This window comes from Paramisgurnus dabryanus, chromosome 1 (assembly GCF_030506205.2).
Source record: "Paramisgurnus dabryanus chromosome 1, PD_genome_1.1, whole genome shotgun sequence".
NCBI lineage: Eukaryota > Metazoa > Chordata > Actinopteri > Cypriniformes > Cobitidae > Paramisgurnus > Paramisgurnus dabryanus.
The window spans coordinates 69,239,789-69,259,033 of record NC_133337.1 but is presented as its reverse complement, the minus strand read 5'-3'; the positions used below and the strand labels follow the sequence as shown (position 1 = coordinate 69,259,033).

The window sequence follows — 19,245 nt, the reverse complement described above, 5'->3', positions numbered from 1 at the left end:
TGGATATGTGTTTATGTCAGTCCGCCGCTAGAGGGCAGCAGAGAGCCGCTGGCGGTCATGTATGGCTGACCGCCGCTAGAGGGCAGCAGAGAGCCGCTGGCGGTCACACATGTCTTGCTTTCCAAAAGGGAGGCGCTCGAAGCCGGTAGAGGGTGGTGGGAGAAAAGGCTGATGAACCGGGTAGAGGACCTGAAATGCGTTATGCTTGCGTTATATTTTTTGAATTGTACACATTTTTACATATCTTTTAAAGACGTGATATCAGGTAGGTGTCGCTTGTATGTTTCTTTAACCCTCTTGTGGTTTGAGCGGTAAAGATTATACATTGGCCGTGTAATTTGATCAGATGTCTGGAGAGAAGAGCTGATTTTTTTCAGGCCTTTATTTAGCTGCTCGTGCTAACTTAACGTTAGTTAGCTCAGCTAATTCCGTATAGTCGCGGTCGAGTTTGACATTAAGATTCTTAATAACTTGGAAATGAAGGATTGACGGGACGGTGGTGTGTTGGTTAATGTTATTTGGCGCTTGTTTATTTATTGAGTTTTCAGAAAACTTGTGCTAGTCAAATTATTTTCATCATGTTGGTTCTGATAAAGAACATAGTTTTGAGTTTTTTACATTTAAAGTAACTATATCTCATAGATAAAACATTTATATTAAATGTTTAACTAACGGTCATTTTAAATTAAGTTTTTACACCCATTATTTAAAAGCTGTTCAAACGCTCGAGTGGTGTCGACACTGAAATGAAATGTCAGCCGAATATGATTTAAGTCCATTTAAAGTTAGTATGTTAGTTTTATTTTTGCCTTTTAGTTACTTTCATATGAATAAAATCTAACTTGGTTAAATATTGCGTAGTCAGTTTTAACGAATTGCTAGTTTTGGTAATGTTCTGTTATCCTTAAGTAAAAGTAAAAAAAAAAAACGTGTTTTACTTCATTTTATTAAAATAATTGTAAACGCTTTGTTAGCCCATATTTTAACAAGTATTTTCTTTAAAAGATAACTAATTCTAAAATAATCATTGCCGTGTAGAATGTTAAAAAACAGCATTTGCATTTGTAGATGTGTAATGTGACATCATTTTTGACTAATGTGACTAATGTTGACTTGCCCTAGCCACTGATTATTGTTTTGGACGGATAAAATTTTATGACATCATGTTCTTTACTACGTATTGGGTGTGCTGGTGACAGTCTGACGTATTCTTTATACCAAACAGGTTGCTGACCCAAGATTTGTCCACCATTTCTCCGCATCTTTTCATCCGGTGTCTGTGAAGAACTTTGTGTTTGGTTTGCACAAAGAAGGGTTGTTATTACTACACCGGCTGTATTCAGTGGTTTCGAGTGTCCAGACTCTTTCTCTGATCCACCATGAGTGACATGAGTGATCTAGACAGACAGATCGACCAGCTACGGAGATGTGAGCTCATCAAGGAAAATGAGGTGAAAGCCCTGTGTGCCAAAGCCAGGTAATATCTCAAACTGAATCATTTGTGGGACTAATAATACTAATACATTTAAAGCATTTTGATTTTGAGGATAAGTTTATTCAACACTAATGTGTTACAGAGAGATTCTAGTTGAAGAGAGTAATGTACAAAGAGTGGACTCTCCAGTAACAGTAAGTATTTGATTTGAGTTTGTGTTGGCACATTTCACTTCTATTCTAATAATCTAAATATTAATTTAATCATGCATGGAAATGTTTTTAAATGCTCTTTTCTTCTCTTAGGTGTGTGGTGACATCCATGGGCAGTTTTATGATTTGAAGGAGTTGTTTAGAGTAAGTCTGAGTTCCCACATAAAAAAAAAATTTAACTTGGTGATTTATGAGTGATTAATTTGATTAATTTTAAATTATTTTTTTTATATTTAGTGTTTTAATGGTTTAATTAAATCATTGTTTAATAACTTATTCTCCTTCAGGTAGGAGGAGACGTTCCAGAAACAAACTACCTCTTCATGGGAGATTTTGTGGACCGAGGCTTTTACAGTGTGGAGACTTTTTTGTTACTTCTTGCTCTTAAGGTAATTCTGGTTATTCTGGATGTGTGCGGGAGTGAATACAGACATTGAGGGAGTGATAAGGGCATGTTGTGGGAGCAGGTGGTAATGGTCAGAAATTTTGTGGAAGTGGGATTAGGAAAACATTCTATCTATGCACGTGAACTTGAACTTTTAAGTTATGCTCTGGCCAAAAAGTATCTTGCATTGCGGATTCCATCCATAGCGATAACAGTGTGCTTTAAAGGGGAATAAATATCATGAAAATCGGACTTTTGCCATGTTTAAGTGCTATAATTGGGTCCCCAGTGCTTCTATCAACCTAGAAAATGTGAATAAGATCAACCGAGTAACTTAGTTTTGGTAAACCATTCTCTGCAAGCCTGTGAAAAATAGCTAATTGAAATGTGGCTCCCCTTGTGATGTCAGAAGGGGATAATACTGTCTCTTAATCTGCACTATCCAACCACGGCACTGGCATTTAGTGCAGGGATCAGCTGATTTGCATTTAAAAGGACACACCTAAGAAACAGCACATTTTTGCTTACACCTAAAAATGGGCAATTTGTTGTAATAAATTATCTTTATGGTATTTTGAGCTACAGCTGCACATACGTACTCTGGGGACACCAAATATTTATTTAACATCTTTAAAAAGTCTTTTAAAATGTCCCCTTTAAAACAAGATTGATCAAAGCACATAGAATTTTCAACATTAATAAAAAGCATTTCATCTATAGCTATCATTTTAGCAGTTAGCTGTGTCGTCCTTTCAACTCTGCTTGCATCAGTATAAGATGTTATGTTTGTGTTGCCCTTTTGTATGTCATTGGGTTGGTTTCCTGGACAGGGTTTAGTTTAATCCAGGACTAGGCCTTAGGCCCTAAGCAGCAGTGCTGCGATCATTTCGGTGTCGGTTCTATTTTTGCTGCGCTGCTCACGCTCAATTAAAATGACAGTGCATTGTTTATGCTTTAAATGCTCGTAGATTGATGCGAAAAAGTTTAATTTTACCATAAAATCATAAATGTGACGGCAATTGTCATGAATTTCAAAAGTAAGCAATGAAATATTTAAAAACACACTGTAGCCAGAAGACTGCACTGTCCTTTACCCTCTGCCCAGCACTAAATTAATCTTTCATCTATAATCTTCAGCGAAATAGATACATCTCTAAATCTAAATCTTATGCTTAAACTGTTGAAGGGAAACACGATCGATTGCTTCATGGTTTTAGATGCGAAATGTGAAGCAATTGAGCATAATGTGCATGGACATTTCGGTGGGTGATGCTCGAGCCCCGGAGCGACCAGGGGATCGGCGCGGCTATGTGCGTGTTTATTTTATCACTTTCATCCGTGAAACAACACACGGTTCAAGTGAGGAACCTTTTTGGGGTTATAATGTCTGCACAGTGCTGAAAACGCATGTTGCTATACTGGTAGTGCAGATTGATACTTTTTCGCAACCTTGACCAAGAATATCTTACCTCATTGTTCCGCCCCTAAGCCAGCGGGTCATCACTGATATCGGTTTATAGCGCATTAACTCTTGAGTCTTATGTCCGTTTGCTTTCACGCGAACTTGAAGACATCTCGCTGGGGGAGACTGTACTTTATATTTTTCATAGTTTGTGAAGCATTCTAGTTTGGGTCGCACTGTACCGTCAACAGCCCTAGAATCCACACTTTTGACTTTTAGACATGTTTAACACGAAGTTTACAAAGCTTACCTCAGCAGCCCGAGTGTTTTCTGTGGTAAGCTGCGTTAATTTGGTTGCGCGAGTGACTATAAACAGTGGCTCAACGTAATTAATATTCATGAGGTAAGAGACATAAGCGCTTTGCACGTGCCTCGCATCAGAACCGCTTTTAGAACCGAAACTTAAGAATTACGTGCGGTTCCGGTTCCTTTTAAAAAACGGAACCGGTTCTGAATAAGAACCGGTTATCGGTTCCCAACCCTACTTCTAACAAAGCAATAGTGAAACGCAGTAACTTAAATAAAGTAAAATGTCTTACTTGCTGTGTCATTTTCGTCAGATCCAATATTAGTGGTGCTTTTAATCACAGTCTCTCTGCAAATCCAGCATCGACTTGCTTCTTTACAAGGGAATCCGCACAGTACACAAGGTAATCAAACACTCCCCACGCGAGCTGGAACTCTTCAAAAACAACCTTTATCCACGCATTACATGTTATTTTCCGAGCCTCCGAATTAAAGTATTCAGCTTCTGTGTTGTTCCCACGCGGTTCTTCCACTACCCAAGACTACGTTACCATGGTTAGTCTATCATAACAGATCACCGCGTCAAAATAAAAGTCTATCAGAAAAAAATTATTTAAAAGTCATTTTGGTTACATTTGGCAATCTTTAGACATGTTTACTGATTGAGACACACGTGTGTCACGCGAAGCTGTGGGTGGGGCTACAAAAGTGTTCCTTGTATTTGGCTATGGGGAGGTGCTTCAATTCTACTTTGACGTCATAGATTTCCGAATTCCACACTGGAGTGTTTAGCTGGCTTGGTGCCAAAAACGGTTATATTTCAGTAGCACAGACATTTTCAGTTCTGAAACTTGCAGGATGTTCATTTAACTATGATGACCTCTTATATAACAAATTATCAAGTTAAAATTGAGTTTTTGATTCACCGCTCCTTTAAGTAGTTTCTACAAAAAAACAGACAAAACAAAAATCCTGGTGTGCATCTTGAGACAAAACAATGGGACTGTTTTTTGAGTTCAAGGTGTTTTTGAATTATGGCAGCTCATACATGCATTTTAGTCTGGGACTAGGTTAAGCCCTATCCGGGAAACCGACCCTTGATGTTTAAATATAAAACGATGGTGCTTTGAACTTGTGACAGCACTGCACGTTTTGCACCTGAGTCTGTATTTTAGTTTTATTAAAGTGAAGTTGAACATTACTGCATGCTTTTGAAAGCATAGTGTCTTGATGTGGAGTGTGTTCGGCTTTATACAGCATTGTGCGGATACCATGGAAGCACTTTAGTAGCAGTCTGTGCTAGAGGTCGACCGATATGCTTTTTCTCTGGCCGATGCCGATTTTTTAGAAATCAGGGCAGCCGATGGCCGATATGTTTGGCCGATTTTCTATATGTACATAATAATCAAAATGTTCTCATCATTATTAGCAGATATTTTAAATGCAAAAATGTCACTATTTAAGTCAAAGTATTTAAAAATATATGACTGGTCTTTCTGAAGAGTTTTACAACCTCCTCTGCACCATGCATTTATCAGACACAGATTATTACCTGACACTCTGCTGTCATCATCTTTGATCAGTTTTTTACCATGGCTTTTATTGCTTTGTAGTATAAAATCCTTATTTGGTAGACCTGATAAAATATTTATTCATCATAAAGTTAACATAGTAAATGTCTATGGTTTTTAGTTGAGACTGTTATTTAGGGCAAATCTTTTTAAACACATTTACATTCTCATTTCTGAGACGCTATAAGTGACTGATTGTGCTGACAGTGACGTCTTGTGACTTTAGTGTTGGGACAGATCTGTTGTTTCAACCGTTTATTCAAACGAATCCGTTCAAAGGAGTCAGTTCGCGAATCGGACGCGCTGTGTTCTAATCCAGGCTGAGCAGCGCAAAACTGTAAACAAAGTGTTACTGTAACAACACGAAAAACATTTCCTCGGTGGATATGATTTGGTCTTCCGACCTTTCGCCATCGGGTCAGTTTTGTTTTGAGTAATAAAAGCAGGGAGACAGAAAGCGTGCGGGCGCGGCTCTTCTCTCTCTGTCACGCAAACAAAACTCATCATCACTCATTAATCACATGAAATGAGCCTAATCTTTGCACGGACAGTGCACCGCGAGACATAACCCCGTCGCGCTGTTGTACTGGCTGCTTAATTCGCGCGATCCGCCATCATTTAGTAAAGCTGTTTGTGAACAACAAGGCACGGCTGCACACACACGAGACGGGAGCGAGCTGCTTGCAGCAAGAGGCAGGCAGCGTCACGAGCTCTACAACAGCGCTTAGGTGCCCGCAGATGCGCCTGCCTATTAATCGGCCTAATTTTGCAGCAAAATCGGCCAAAGCCGATTTTTTAAAATATGCCAAAAATCGGCCGATAAATCGGTCGACCTCTAGTCTGTGCACTGGAATGCACTGTAACCAACCATAAAGAAACTTTGAACCCGCACGATCATTGTTTTTGTGATCGACCATTGATTTCACATGCAAGTACTTGGCTACTAGTGCCCATCCCTAGTAAAGTTATTTTGTAATTGAATGAGATATTAATTATAAACATGCCTTTACAGGTGCGCTATCCAGACAGAATTACCCTTATCCGAGGGAACCATGAGTCAAGGCAAATCACACAAGTATATGGCTTTTATGATGAGTGCTTAAGAAAATATGGCTCGGTCACAGTATGGAGGTACTGCACAGAGATCTTTGACTACCTGTCTCTCTCGGCCATTATTGACGGCAAAGTAAGTCCTTGTTTGGATGGTTGATAGACTTTTATTACCAAGATTTCATGTTACCATTAATAACGCTTATTAATCCCAACCATTACTTTACTCAGTGGTTGAATGGAAAAACTTCTACACAGCAGTAATGTTTTGTTTTATATTGCAACCCATAGATCTTTTGTGTACATGGAGGTCTCTCGCCCTCAATCCAAACTCTGGACCAGATTAGAACTATTGACAGGAAGCAGGAAGTGCCTCATGATGGCCCTATGTGTGATCTTCTGTGGTCTGATCCTGAAGGTAATTCTGAAGATATTGGTTGACTTATACCAAGACTATTAGCTGTTTAGTGAAAGTAACTAATTGTATGAATTGATCCCTCTTTTGATTCAGACACCACAGGCTGGGGTGTTAGCCCTAGGGGTGCTGGCTATCTTTTTGGCAGTGATGTTGTGGCCCAGTTTAATGCTGCCAATGACATTGACATGATTTGTCGGGCACACCAGCTTGTCATGGAAGGATACAAGTGGCACTTCAATGAGACCGTTCTCACTGTGTGGTCTGCTCCAAATTACTGCTACAGGTAGGGCTGTGTTGAAAAAATCGATTCACCGATTCTGAATCGATTTTCATATGATCTTCTAAAGATAGATTTATTAATTAATAACTTAAACTTGCCGTGTCATTGAATTAGGCTTGCCGCGATTAGATCACTTGCCCACCGCGACACCGTCTTTCACCGTCGTTTTGATATTTTCTTAATTAAATCATTTAATTTCGTTAGATAGAGCAAACACTAAGAACTGAATTTGTCTGCTGCCTGAATTCAGCGGAGCTGAACGCGCGTCACATCACAGAGCAGCAGGTGTCAGATTTCTAGGGGTGTCCTCGACTAAGGATTTACATATTTGAATCAGAATTGTCGAATCTTTCCATAGTCGACCGATAGTCGAATCATCTATGTTTGTGTGCATGGGTCGGGAGGGGGCCAGACCAGGGGCCTATACCATGAAGGTAGCTGAACAAACTCGGGGTTACAGAATTGGTTTTGAGTTGACAAAACCAAACTGATGCAATCAGGCTTTATTTGTCCCATGAAGCGGCTTATCAACTTTCTCTGTCAACTCAGGCTTTGATCTTTAGGCTATGATTACTCCCCCCGCGCGTGCACATAAAAGAGTGACGTCGGCACCGAACAACCAATCGGAATAGAAATAGAGCGAGCACGTACGAGCAGTGTATTTTTTAGCAGAGGAGCATGAGCTAATTATACAAAAGTATGAAGATTAATTTCAAGAGCGAAATAATACTGCCTCTGCTCTTTTTAATATAACATTTACATTAACATGTACTTCATTGTATAATATATTTAGTAACATGCTGTGAAACATGCTTTTTTAAGTAAATGTACATTGTTAAATTTGTTAATACTCTTACAGGGAATTTTATAATAGCCGTCTTTTAAAGACATGGTCGGGAAATGTCCGGGGAACACTATGAAGCTGTTAATGTAGGCTTTCTTACAGTGCGAGGACCACCTTGCGCATGGTTCCACAAACCGTGTTTTCCCCATCGACCGCATACAAGTGTGTACCACTTGCAAATAAGGCGCAACGCAATACACAACATTTACGGTACAGTAAGGGCACGGATTCAACGTAATACATTTCTTATGTGAGGCTAGAAGTTTGCAAAGATAAGAGATTCCTTCCGTGGAAAAATAGATATTTCATACAAATAACTGGGCAAGGGAAAACTAAAAACTCTCTCTACGAAGTGCTCTAACAATTTGCGTGGAGACCCCTGAGACTTATTTCTGCTTTTGATGTTTAATATTAATTACCCTCCTTTTCTTTTTGTTTTTTCTTAGTTTTTTTCTTTAAATGCGGTATCAACACGGAAAATAGTGATTGTTAAATATGCCTTAATGTTTGTATTTGAATATGCTCAATAAAAAAATACAAATAAATAAAGTTTGCGTGGAGACGCTAGTAGTTACGTCACCTATATATTTCTTTGCTCGCAGCTGATTGGTCAAACTGCAGTCTCAGATCTCGAATCCAGAACATAACCTGCCCCGGGGCAGGTTAGCCGTGCAGCGTAAGATACCATGGCGACAACACCGCTTAAAGCCGCGCTACTTTCATGGTACCTAAAATCCAGGGTTGGCGCAAACTAATCTTAAACTTACCTGGCTATCCACTTAAACCGGCTTCATGGTATAGAATTGTTAACTTTTATTTTCTTTCACAAGCAGCACACATAAACAACTTTCTGATAAAGTGACCAAAACTGTCTTTCAAGTAATAAACGAAGACAAAACTGACGATGCATTTATATTTTTTTAAGGTACAATGTAAGGCAACATTTGTTTAATTATTCCTCATAACATTTTAAAGCCACGATCTACAGAACATCACACAAAAATACATTTTGATAACTAAACCTAAAAAAAAACAAAGGTGATCCTGCCTTGGAAACTCCGGCTACAATGCAGTGTTTTTATTTAATTTGGAGATAGCGCGTCAAAGCAGTCATGACCAAAAAAAACCCGACAAATGAGAAATGACAAATAATTTGTGATTGTGACTGTAAATGATAAAAACTAATCTTTATATACAATTCATTAAACGTTAATTTATAACAAGAAAAACACTGAAATTAATGATTTTATAGACAATACGCATTATTATTTAGCACAGAAATACCTGCTTGCTTGCTTTGACTTTGATCATCTCTGTATTAACTTTAGATACAGAAAGACCGGATGATATTATTTATTTTAGGAATCTCTTTGCTATCATTTGAAAGTGAACACCGCCCGACCATAATATTAAATCACAAGAAAGACATTCGTGTCAGGCAGAAATAGGTTCGGTGCAGATACTAGTTTCCGTTTTATCACCGTTAGGGCTGGGATAAACGATTATTTTTTAAACGATTAATCTAGCGATTCTTTTTTCGATGCATCGATTAATCTAACGATTCATTTTATCAGTCCGATTCGACTTCGATTCGATTCGATTATCGATTATCTCCCCATTAATTAACTAATAGCAATTTATACATGTTGATTTACATATCTGAATGTAAACATTTCAATATATGTTGATTGCTCTTGCAATTTCAAAATAAAAAAAGACTATACAAGTGCAAAATAATGCATTCTTAGTCAGAGGTAGCATTTCATAAAGCGTTTGCAGCTCATTCTGTGCTGTTTAATAACAGTATAAAAATCTCAAGTTCAAATGACTTTATTTTGCATGCATTTATGAGCAAAACCTCTTCAATGTGCCTTTTGATGGTCACACAGTGTAATTTTTATAACTTGATTTGTTTAATCCACATTGTTTTCGTGCTGTTCTAGTCCATGTAATGACAGATATAAACACAATTAAACTTAAGAAGCACATACATTATTAAATCTCTTTCTCTTAAGTTTATTAAGATAGATGAGGACTCATTTACTGCTGTACAGAGAGTGAATGAAAACGCAGTCTTCTGGCTACAGTGTGTTTTTACATATTTCATTGCTTTTTGTTAAATTGCTCTGTTTAAAACACACTTGGCATCACATTCATGATTTCATGGTAAAATGACACTCTTTCGCGTCAATCCATGAGCATTTAAACCATAAACAAAGCACTTTCACTTTAAATGAGCTTGAGCAGCGCAGCAGAACCCACGCAGAAACGATTGCAGCACTGTTGCTACAGAGCCGCGAGCTCGCGCTCCTCATGCGGCAGGGTGCATGCTTGTTAACATGGGCGCTAAAAAAACATGCGCCGCTTACGCACTGCTCACTTGCTGTGAAGCCGGCGTGGACTGGAGCCACTCGCGTTGCTACTACTCAATGGCGCCGTCTTTTTAGGTCTGACGAATCGACACGCATATTTTGCGTCTACGTCGCGTTGTCCCAGCCCTAATCACCGATATAAAAAAAACGGCTTCCTGTTTTGTAGTTTAACTTTTGAGAAGATAACACCTCTGTTTTTAATACATTTTAAAAACTTATACTCATCGAAAAACATCTGTTTTTTAATGTTTAGTTTGATGAACTCCTAAATATGAGACGCAGAGCACCTAGCCCGTTCGGCTAAACGCGCAAGCATATCCAGCACGCAACAGCGCAACATCCATACAACGAAAAGCTATCCAAAATTTACATACTTAAATTAGATCAGAATTTACGGTTAAAATAAATAATTTTTTTTAATAAAATAAGGTCAGAAGTAACAAAGTGCAGAACAAATATGCAAAATGCCTCAAGTGCACGGAAACAAAACACAAGCCAAATAGTTAAATCAGATAACCCAAAGTGATTTATAAATAAAATAAAATATAGAAATTATTAAAAGAAAAAAAGGCATAATATAATTTGCCAGCTTTGTCTTTTAAATGTAGAAACAAAGAGGCAATGGTTTATTAACATAGAAACCTCTTATGCACGTGTAGCCCGGACACAGGGGTTGTTGGATTTATAAACGCATTTTAAAAATATTTATTGAAAGCTGCTACTTCACATATTATTTGCAGCATTATCATAATATGCAGTATATTAATATATTGTGAGAAAGCTGTTATATGTGAAATCAGATAATGTGTGCACCCATATACGGGCAAAATTGAATGATCCTCATTTCATAACACATCTGCGACGATTCGACTGTGAGATTAGTAGTCGAATCAGGCTTCTCCTATCGATGCATCGAATCTTCGACTATTCGGGGTCACCCCTACAGATTTCATTTATTTCTGTCAGTGTGCGAGGCAGGCTGACTGACCAGTAGGGCTGGACCAGAATATTCGAATATTCGTTCCGTGGGTTGACATTCGATTTTCAGTGGAAGTGGAAGAGATCGCCTCGAACGTAAAGCGCCCTTCCTGCTTTGGCATTCACGCTAATAGTGTTTTAAATAACGTTCAGTTTCTTGCAAAAACTGATTGATTTGCTTCACAAGACATCACACGGAGTTATGGGGGATGACTTTTGTATTGGATATGTATGCTTTAGCTCTAGGGCTGGGATAAACGATTATTTTTTAAACGATTAATCTAGCGATTCTTTTTTCGATGCATCGATTAATCTAACGATTCATTTTATCAGTCCGATTCGACTTCGATTCGATTCGATTCTCGATTATCTCCCCATTAATTAACTAATAGCAATTTATTCATGTTGATTTACATATCTGAATGTAAACATTTCAATATATGTTGATTGCTCTTGAAATCTCAAAATAAAAAAAGACTATACAAGTGCAAAATAATGCATTCTTAGTCAGAGGTAGCATTTCATAAAGCGTTTTGCAGCTCATTATGTGCTGTTTAGTAACAGTATAAAAATCTCAAGTTCAAATGACTTTATTTTGCATGCATTTATGAGCAAAACCTCTTCAATGTGCCTTTTGATGGTCACACAGTGTAATTTTTATAACTTGATTTGTTTAATCCACATTGTTTTCGTGCTGTTCTAGTCCATGTAATGACAGATATAAACACAATTAAACTTGCACATACATTATTAAATCTCTTTCTCTTAAGTTTATTAAGATAGATGAGGACTCATTTACTGCTGTACAGAGAGTGAATGAAAACGCAGTCTTCTGGTAACAGTGTGTTTTTACATATTTCATTGATTTTTGTTAAATTGCTCAAATGACTGTTTAAAACACACTTGGCATCACATTCATGATTTTATGGTAAAATGACACTCTTTCGCGTCAATCCACGAGCATTTAAACCATAAACAAAGCACTTTCACTTTAAATGAGCTTGAGCAGCGCAACAGAACCCACGCAGAAACGATTGCAGCACTGTTGCTACAGAGCCGCGAGCTCGCGCTCCTCATGCGGCAAGGTGCATGCTTGTTAACATGGGAGCTGAAAAAACATGCGCCGCTTACGCACTGCTCACACTTGCTGTGAAGCCGGCGTGGACTGGAGCCACTCGCGTTGCTACTACTCAACGGCGCCGTCTTTTTGGGTCTGACGAATCGACGCGCATATTTTGCGTCGACGTATTTTTTGCGTCGACGTCGTCGATTACGTCGACGCGTTGTCCCAGCCCTATTTAGCTCATAAAGTGGCGAATCGGTTGACTTGCATGACGGAGCACTGGGGTTTCTGCAAAATATCTTCTTTATTGTTCTACTGATGAAAAAACATATTGGATGATGTAAGTGTTAGTAAATAAACTTGATTTTAAAAGTATGCTACGGTTTTATTACAGTTTGTTGAACTTAATTTATTTTCGTTGTTTTATTTAAATAGCCTACGCTTTACGTTGTCAGTAATTACTGTGCTGCTAATTTCTGATATGGGAATGTTTGTTTGTTAAAAAAATGTTGGGCTACCTTATTAAAAATATTGCTCTTGTGTTTTGTTTCACTAATGCTGTTCTCGCAGGACGCGGGACAGGCACGCCGCTTCCGGCTTGCGCGGTTCTGTAGTATTTTTAAAGTTTATTAATTCTAAACGTATCACATGTCCATATTGCACGAAATAAAGGCACTACACTCCCCTGGGTCCACAGCAACACATCCGCCACATAATACAACTGTAGACAGACAGACAGACACAGACTTTATTAACTCTTTCCCCGCCAGCATTTTTCATGATTTTCACAAAAGTTTAATGCCTTCCAGAAAATGCTCCTTTTTAAATATATAAACATACAATATAAGAAATAAAAGAACAGACCCTCTGCTTTCAAACAAAAAAATCTGTTTCATCCTACCTTCATGTGTTCTGTTTTTATCACCTCTCAAATATGTGGAGGTTTAATCAAAAACACAAAATTTTGAGCAAAAAGCAGAGATAATTCCATTTTTGTGAAGGACATTTGATAGAGATCAGATGCAGAGCAATCTTTAAACCATACACGGACATTCAGCTGTTTGGGCAATACTTCTGTTTTTTATAAGTTGCGGAAGAGCGCCACCTGGTGGATAATAGCGGTATTGCAGATTGACGAGATAACTCGTCAATGGCGGGGAAAGAGTTAAAGAGAAAAATATGTTCAGCCCCTCCTTCCGAAACTTCGAATATTCGATTTGATTTCTACTAGAGCTTCGAAGCTCAAAAAATGGTACCGTATTTTCTGGACTATAAGTCGCACCGGAGTATAAGTCGCATCAGTCAAAAAATGCATCATGAAGAGGAAAAAAACATATATAAGTCGCACTGGACTATAAGTCGCATTTATTTAGGAAATTATTTCACAAAATCCAAGCCCAAGAACAGACATTTAATCTGGAAAGGCAAGTTATTCAACTAAACAATGGTTTCTCACTCACTCCAACTAGGGCTCTACGATTGATCGCAAAAAGAATCACAATCTCGATTCATACATACATGCAATCCTCTTTGTAAATGACGGCGCTTATCTTGCTTGTATAGAATTTCCCTGTATTCAGATGCTGCATTCACGTTTTCACATATTTACATTACAACAATCCAGATGTTATGTCAGTCAAACTTGCTTACACACACACAGTGTAAAATCAAACGCTATTCATTCACCAATCAGACCCGATCGTTTCTCTCCTCTATTCTCCTCATTTGCGGCGTTTGGCTGTCACTAACAAAGCGGCGACAATGCAACAATATTGGTTACGAAAAAGCAAGGAAATAAGTTATCTCTGGCCGTTTTTCAATCCGAAGGCTGCAGCCTCCGGAGGTCGCATATGCAGGCTGCATACATCATCGAGCCTGGTTTATCTTAAAGGGACACTTCACCCATTTGCATAAAGCTTTGTATAGTTAGAATCCCAGTCATGTTTTGGAATGGTCATGCATCATTTCCTCAGTTGCCGCTGAGACAAGAGAAATACAGATTTCAGTTTTGCACCTCCTTCTTTCAATGATGTAAAAATCATCATTTTGCATCATTGAAAGAAGGAAGTCCAATATCTTTGTTGAGGGAGTGAGACTACAAACACCCCTTTTCTTGGTCAAATAGGCACCAAATTCTAAATGTATGTTACATTTCGACTACAAATATGACATACTTTCAATAAAGATGAATGTTTCTACGGGCGAAATGCTCCTTTAACTGAGCAAAACATTTGCAAGTCATAAACATGCCTGTATGACAACAATTTACGGTTAACTTAGAATAATAGTTATCTTTATAATTGTTAATATTCTGAAATAAGTCTTGATGACGTATGCAGCTTAGAAACGCGACCCCCGGAGGCTGCAGCCTTCAGATTGAGAAACGGCCTCTATATCATCGTTTACTGTTTTTAAAGTTTTAAGGTCAGTATGAATAAATTTTGACATAAGTCGCACCTGACTATAAGTCGCAGGACCAGCCAAACTATGAAAAAAAAGTGCGACTTATAGTCCGGAAAATACGGTATTCGGAACAGCCCTACTGACCAGACGACGGCAGAAGCCGCGTGGTTACTTGTTTTTTTTATGATAAACATATATGATTTTTAATACAAGCGAGATCGTTTTGTTCTTGTTGTTTATCATCAAGAAAAACAATAAACCCATCATTCAAGCAGCGCTTTATGGAGAAGTAGCCTGTTGCTCTGCTTGGGACTGGCGGGTTCTGTGAGAATTACCTGCGCACATTGACTCAAGCACTTAATTAAACCAGCTGTTGCACTCGCATTGCACGCAAATTCATATGTGATTTAACGCAGCTTACGCAAGCGCTGCATTTAAACAGTTGTGTAATTCAAAAGTGAAAGTAAAATGCGCACATCTGCATGCGCATTAAGCCCACCAGTGAGAAAATTCTGTCACCACAGCAACCCTAAATTGAATTCACGCATGCACGCGAGGTGGAAGGACATTAAAACAATGAAAATGGCGGTCAGTAACGTTAAGCAAGCGGTTGTTTTGCATTTCTGGAGTTTTCAAATAGTATTAATATGTTGCATAACAGTCCTGTAATTCAGGTAAATGAAAAAAAATCATTTTTTTAAAACACTAATCTAAATCTCAAAGATCGGATCGAATCGAATAATGATAATTGATTCAAGATCTGGAGAATTGGAATCAAATCGATCCTTAAAATTTTAATCGTAACCCAGCCCTAGCTACAGGTTTGTTCAGTTTTGCTCATAATTTAGATGACACTCTTTATTTAACACACACAAAACCTAAGCATTTATGTTTCAGAATGATGTGATTAATTTTTTCACGTAAGCTTTGTTTCTTGATCAACAGGTCTCATTCACTAAGCATGCGTACTAGGGTGGTCCTTATTTTTAAACTTTTAAAAGTTTATGCTCTCACCCCACCAATGTGTTTGTTTGAATAAAAAAAATACACATTGGCGGATTATGTGAAAAAAACACATTGGCGTATTATGTGATACTTTGTGCTAGCATGTATAATAGTTTAATAATATATACTTATGGCAATGGAATTATATGAGCATGCTCCATGCAATTAAAACTCCTGTTTTAGTTGTGTAGTTTAGGTGTGTCTTTCAAAGCAAGAAAACTTCAATGTGAATGAAGCACAATAGACAATATACACTAAGACAATGGCTGAACCAACACGAAGAAAGTCCGCTATATGGTTACTCGGATCAGAAGAGACTGAAATAACTGGAACAAAGTTACCTTCCAAGAAGCAAGTTTTATGTGTGTTGTGCGTTTTTAAATGGTATCGTTTTGCAAAAATATGTGATTTCGGAAATATTCAAAGGCTTTTAGCAACCTAACTATTGTAGGAACAATTAAAAATTTTGCACAGTGTGTTTTATTGACATCCTAACACATTTTGCGGGGTGACAGTTGAGCATTTAAAAAAATTGACCCATTATAAGGACCACCCTAATGCGTATGTACGAATTTGTGCGTGAATTGTGGGTACAGACGTTTTCATGAACAAATTATGATTAAACAAAAACTTTCAAGAAAAAATTAAAGAACAACTAATACCACACATATGCAATAAGCATGTATGCTATAATCATTGCTATAATATTTACATTATTATATTTTATATTATAATATTTTCTAGATTCTTATATATTATCATTATATACAGTATATAATACATTACTATATAGGCTACATAATTTTTTTTCTACACATAAAGATGTGCGTTATGACGCATCTTCACGCTTTGCTTACTCGCTTTTTCAAATCTATAAAAGCGTCTGCTTAATGCCTAATGTAAAGGTACTGTAATGTAATGAAAAGTCTAAATCACTTGATCTAGGCATCATGTCTGTTAAATTTTTGAATAACAGAGATGTGTGTCTTTGGTAAAGTCATATTAAATGTCTTCATTATCGCATCTCATATAATTCTTTTTACCAATTCCTGTTAGTTAGGTGGATACACTGGCACTGACAGCAAAACTTCCCAAATTGAAAATGCAAAACTAAACTTAACTGATATGATCATGGATTTATTTTGTGGCTCTTAGCTTCGGTGACAAACTGCTTTAAAATCGTCTGTGGACAAGCACTGCGGAAAGCCCTTATATGGAACTGGTTTGGGCGTCTTCTATGCAAATTGCCAACCTTGTGCATGCGGCCGCATATGTAGATTACTCTATATTGACTTCCATCAGAACAAGTTTAAGAACAAATCATGTGCATACGTACGTGTTGTGAATCAGGCGGAAAGTTTGAGTAAGGAGATCAAATGTGCATATAAATACGAAAAACATGATCTTTTTGCACAAACAATATGTAGTGTTTCTCAATTTCAGTCCATGTGCACCCCAAAAGAATGTTTTAGACATTTCCCAAAAAACGCCATAACTCATCAGCCCTCCCCATACAAGGCTTGTTCAACTTAATAATGTGGTGCAACACAGAAATATCAGCGTGTGACATCATCATACCCCGAGAAGGATTTGAAAGTGTGCGTAGCTAGTGTAAATAACATAATAACAAGCTGATGAGTTGAATCGGGGTGTGAGGACTGGATTTAACTAGCATTGATGTGCCTGATAGCATGCAGTTTTTTGTCAGTGGTTTGTAAGCTGTTGGCATTTGTAACCCTGATTTTTTTTGTCGTAGATGTGGTAATGTGGCTGCAATTTTGGAACTTGATGAACACCTGCAGAAAGAATTCATTATATTTGAAGCCGCTCCACAAGAAACAAGAGGCATTCCATCCAAAAAGCCAGTTGCTGATTATTTCCTTTGAGCTTCCTTTGTCAAGCACTCTCAACAGGAAGTGATGCCCTGTGTGTACTTTAATTTTCTGACTCTGTTTCTCTTTTCCTGCCCAATTGTCTTAATTGTTTTTTCCTTACTCTGTAATATTCAATTATTTTTTTTCTACCTTTCAAATGGTCTTATCCTATTCTGTCGTTGCCATCAAGGACACACTTGACTTTATATTCTCATACACTGCTCTGCAATCTCTTGCTGTCATTGTGCGCTGTAGATGTAGACATTATATATGTGAATAGCAGTAGAGACAGTACAGGCGTAAAGATGTGACTGCTGGAAATACAAGGCAGTTAGGGTGTTCCTCAGAATGCAGGAGGTCTAAACATTGAATTTGTTTTTTCCCTCTTTCTTTTACATTCTCATTTAAGTTGTAAATGTGTCAGAAAATATGGCAATTTTCCTGCTTTATTTACTATTTACATTCTTCTGAGTTATAGTTTCACAGCTTTTTGTGAAGGACAGAATTGCAGATGCTGAGCTTCCCACACTGCAGTAACGTATGGACATTACCTACACTGGAAACATTTGAAAGCAACACAAACCAAGTTGGATTTAGAAAATCTGTGTTTCCCTCTTGACTGTTCTCTCTATAGGACTTATTGTTGATTTTTATTTTTAATTTGTGAAAATAAAATGTACTTTTGTATAAATAAGATTCAATTGGTGCCAAGTCATATTTCATCCACATTTATTAATTTAATATGTTGGATTATTGCGTTTCTGGAGTTCTCTGATCAGTCAACCGTGGCATTCCACCCACAAATAATATTAGTATGTCTGTATTATGTTATGATTATGCATAGTGTAATTAATGCACAAAGTTTCCACTGAAACAGGAAGTTAGGGTGGGACATATTGACTTGTCCCTATAGCGTTTAGTTGACCTCAGCCTGGTATCTTTATCGTTCTAACAAAACAATTTAGTAATACAAAATTTTAAGAGATACAAAAGATTTTTCCAAAAGGACAATGCTAGAAATCTTAAAGAAGGGGATAAGGGAAATGCATTCATTTTCTTCTTGGAGATAGAGTCTAGATTAAAAGTATTTGGTGATGTGTAGCGGAGACATTGTAAAATCTGTTTTAACAATGTTATCTCTTTTTATTGTTATTGATAAACCTTAAAGATTTTGTAAAAATTACATTTAGTTCTTCTTTAAATTAGGCATTATACTATTTTTGTTTATGGGTGTACTATTTACTGTCCAAAATATAAGTTTATGCCATTCTGCTTCTGTGTATGTAAAAGCATGTACCATCTCAGAACAAACTTTTAGGAACACGTTAGTAAAAATTTGTAAAATTTTCTCATGTACAGTACAAAAAGTCCTGTATTACCCTTTATAAGTTTATATCAATTTAATTATGATCCCTTTTGGATCTTGTGCATTAAAAAAAAATATATATATATATATATATCTAGGAGAGATGCATGAAAATGTATAATTACAGAAAGGGGAACAGGTTAATACCATCATCTGTTCAACTAGGAAATTTCCTTTAGTCACGAGAAGCTGAAGTGCATAATGATGTCATCAAAATAGTCAATCCGTGTTGCAGGACGCAAGAGACTACGTTTTGAATTAATTTATATAAATTATGTATA

The 19,245-nt window shown here is 37.4% G+C and overlaps 1 protein-coding gene across 1 annotated transcript; it reads left to right on the top strand.

Annotated features, from left to right (window-relative positions):
* The first annotated feature begins 108 nt into the window (after window positions 1–108).
* ppp4cb (protein phosphatase 4, catalytic subunit b) lies at window positions 109–18,299 on the top strand. Its single transcript, XM_065253411.1, has 9 exons — window positions 109–265; window positions 1,226–1,477; window positions 1,578–1,629; window positions 1,741–1,791; window positions 1,935–2,036; window positions 6,324–6,497; window positions 6,653–6,779; window positions 6,873–7,062; window positions 17,481–18,299. The coding sequence occupies exons 2-9, from the start codon at window positions 1,380–1,382 to the stop codon at window positions 17,608–17,610; spliced, it is 924 nt and encodes a 307-aa protein (XP_065109483.1). The 5' UTR covers window positions 109–265; window positions 1,226–1,379; the 3' UTR covers window positions 17,611–18,299.
* Window positions 18,300–19,245: the final 946 nt, after the last annotated feature.

Excerpts from the sequence above, each read along its gene's own strand:
- ppp4cb (XM_065253411.1), top strand. The coding sequence starts at position 1,380 with ATGAGTGACATGAGTGATCTAGACAGACAGATCGACCAGCTACGGAGA. Across the intron at positions 1,630-1,740 it reads GAGTGGACTCTCCAGTAACA|GTGTGTGGTGACATCCATGG; the intron begins GTAAGTATTTGA and ends TTCTTCTCTTAG. Across the intron at positions 7,063-17,480 it reads GCTCCAAATTACTGCTACAG|ATGTGGTAATGTGGCTGCAA; the intron begins GTAGGGCTGTGT and ends TTTTTGTCGTAG.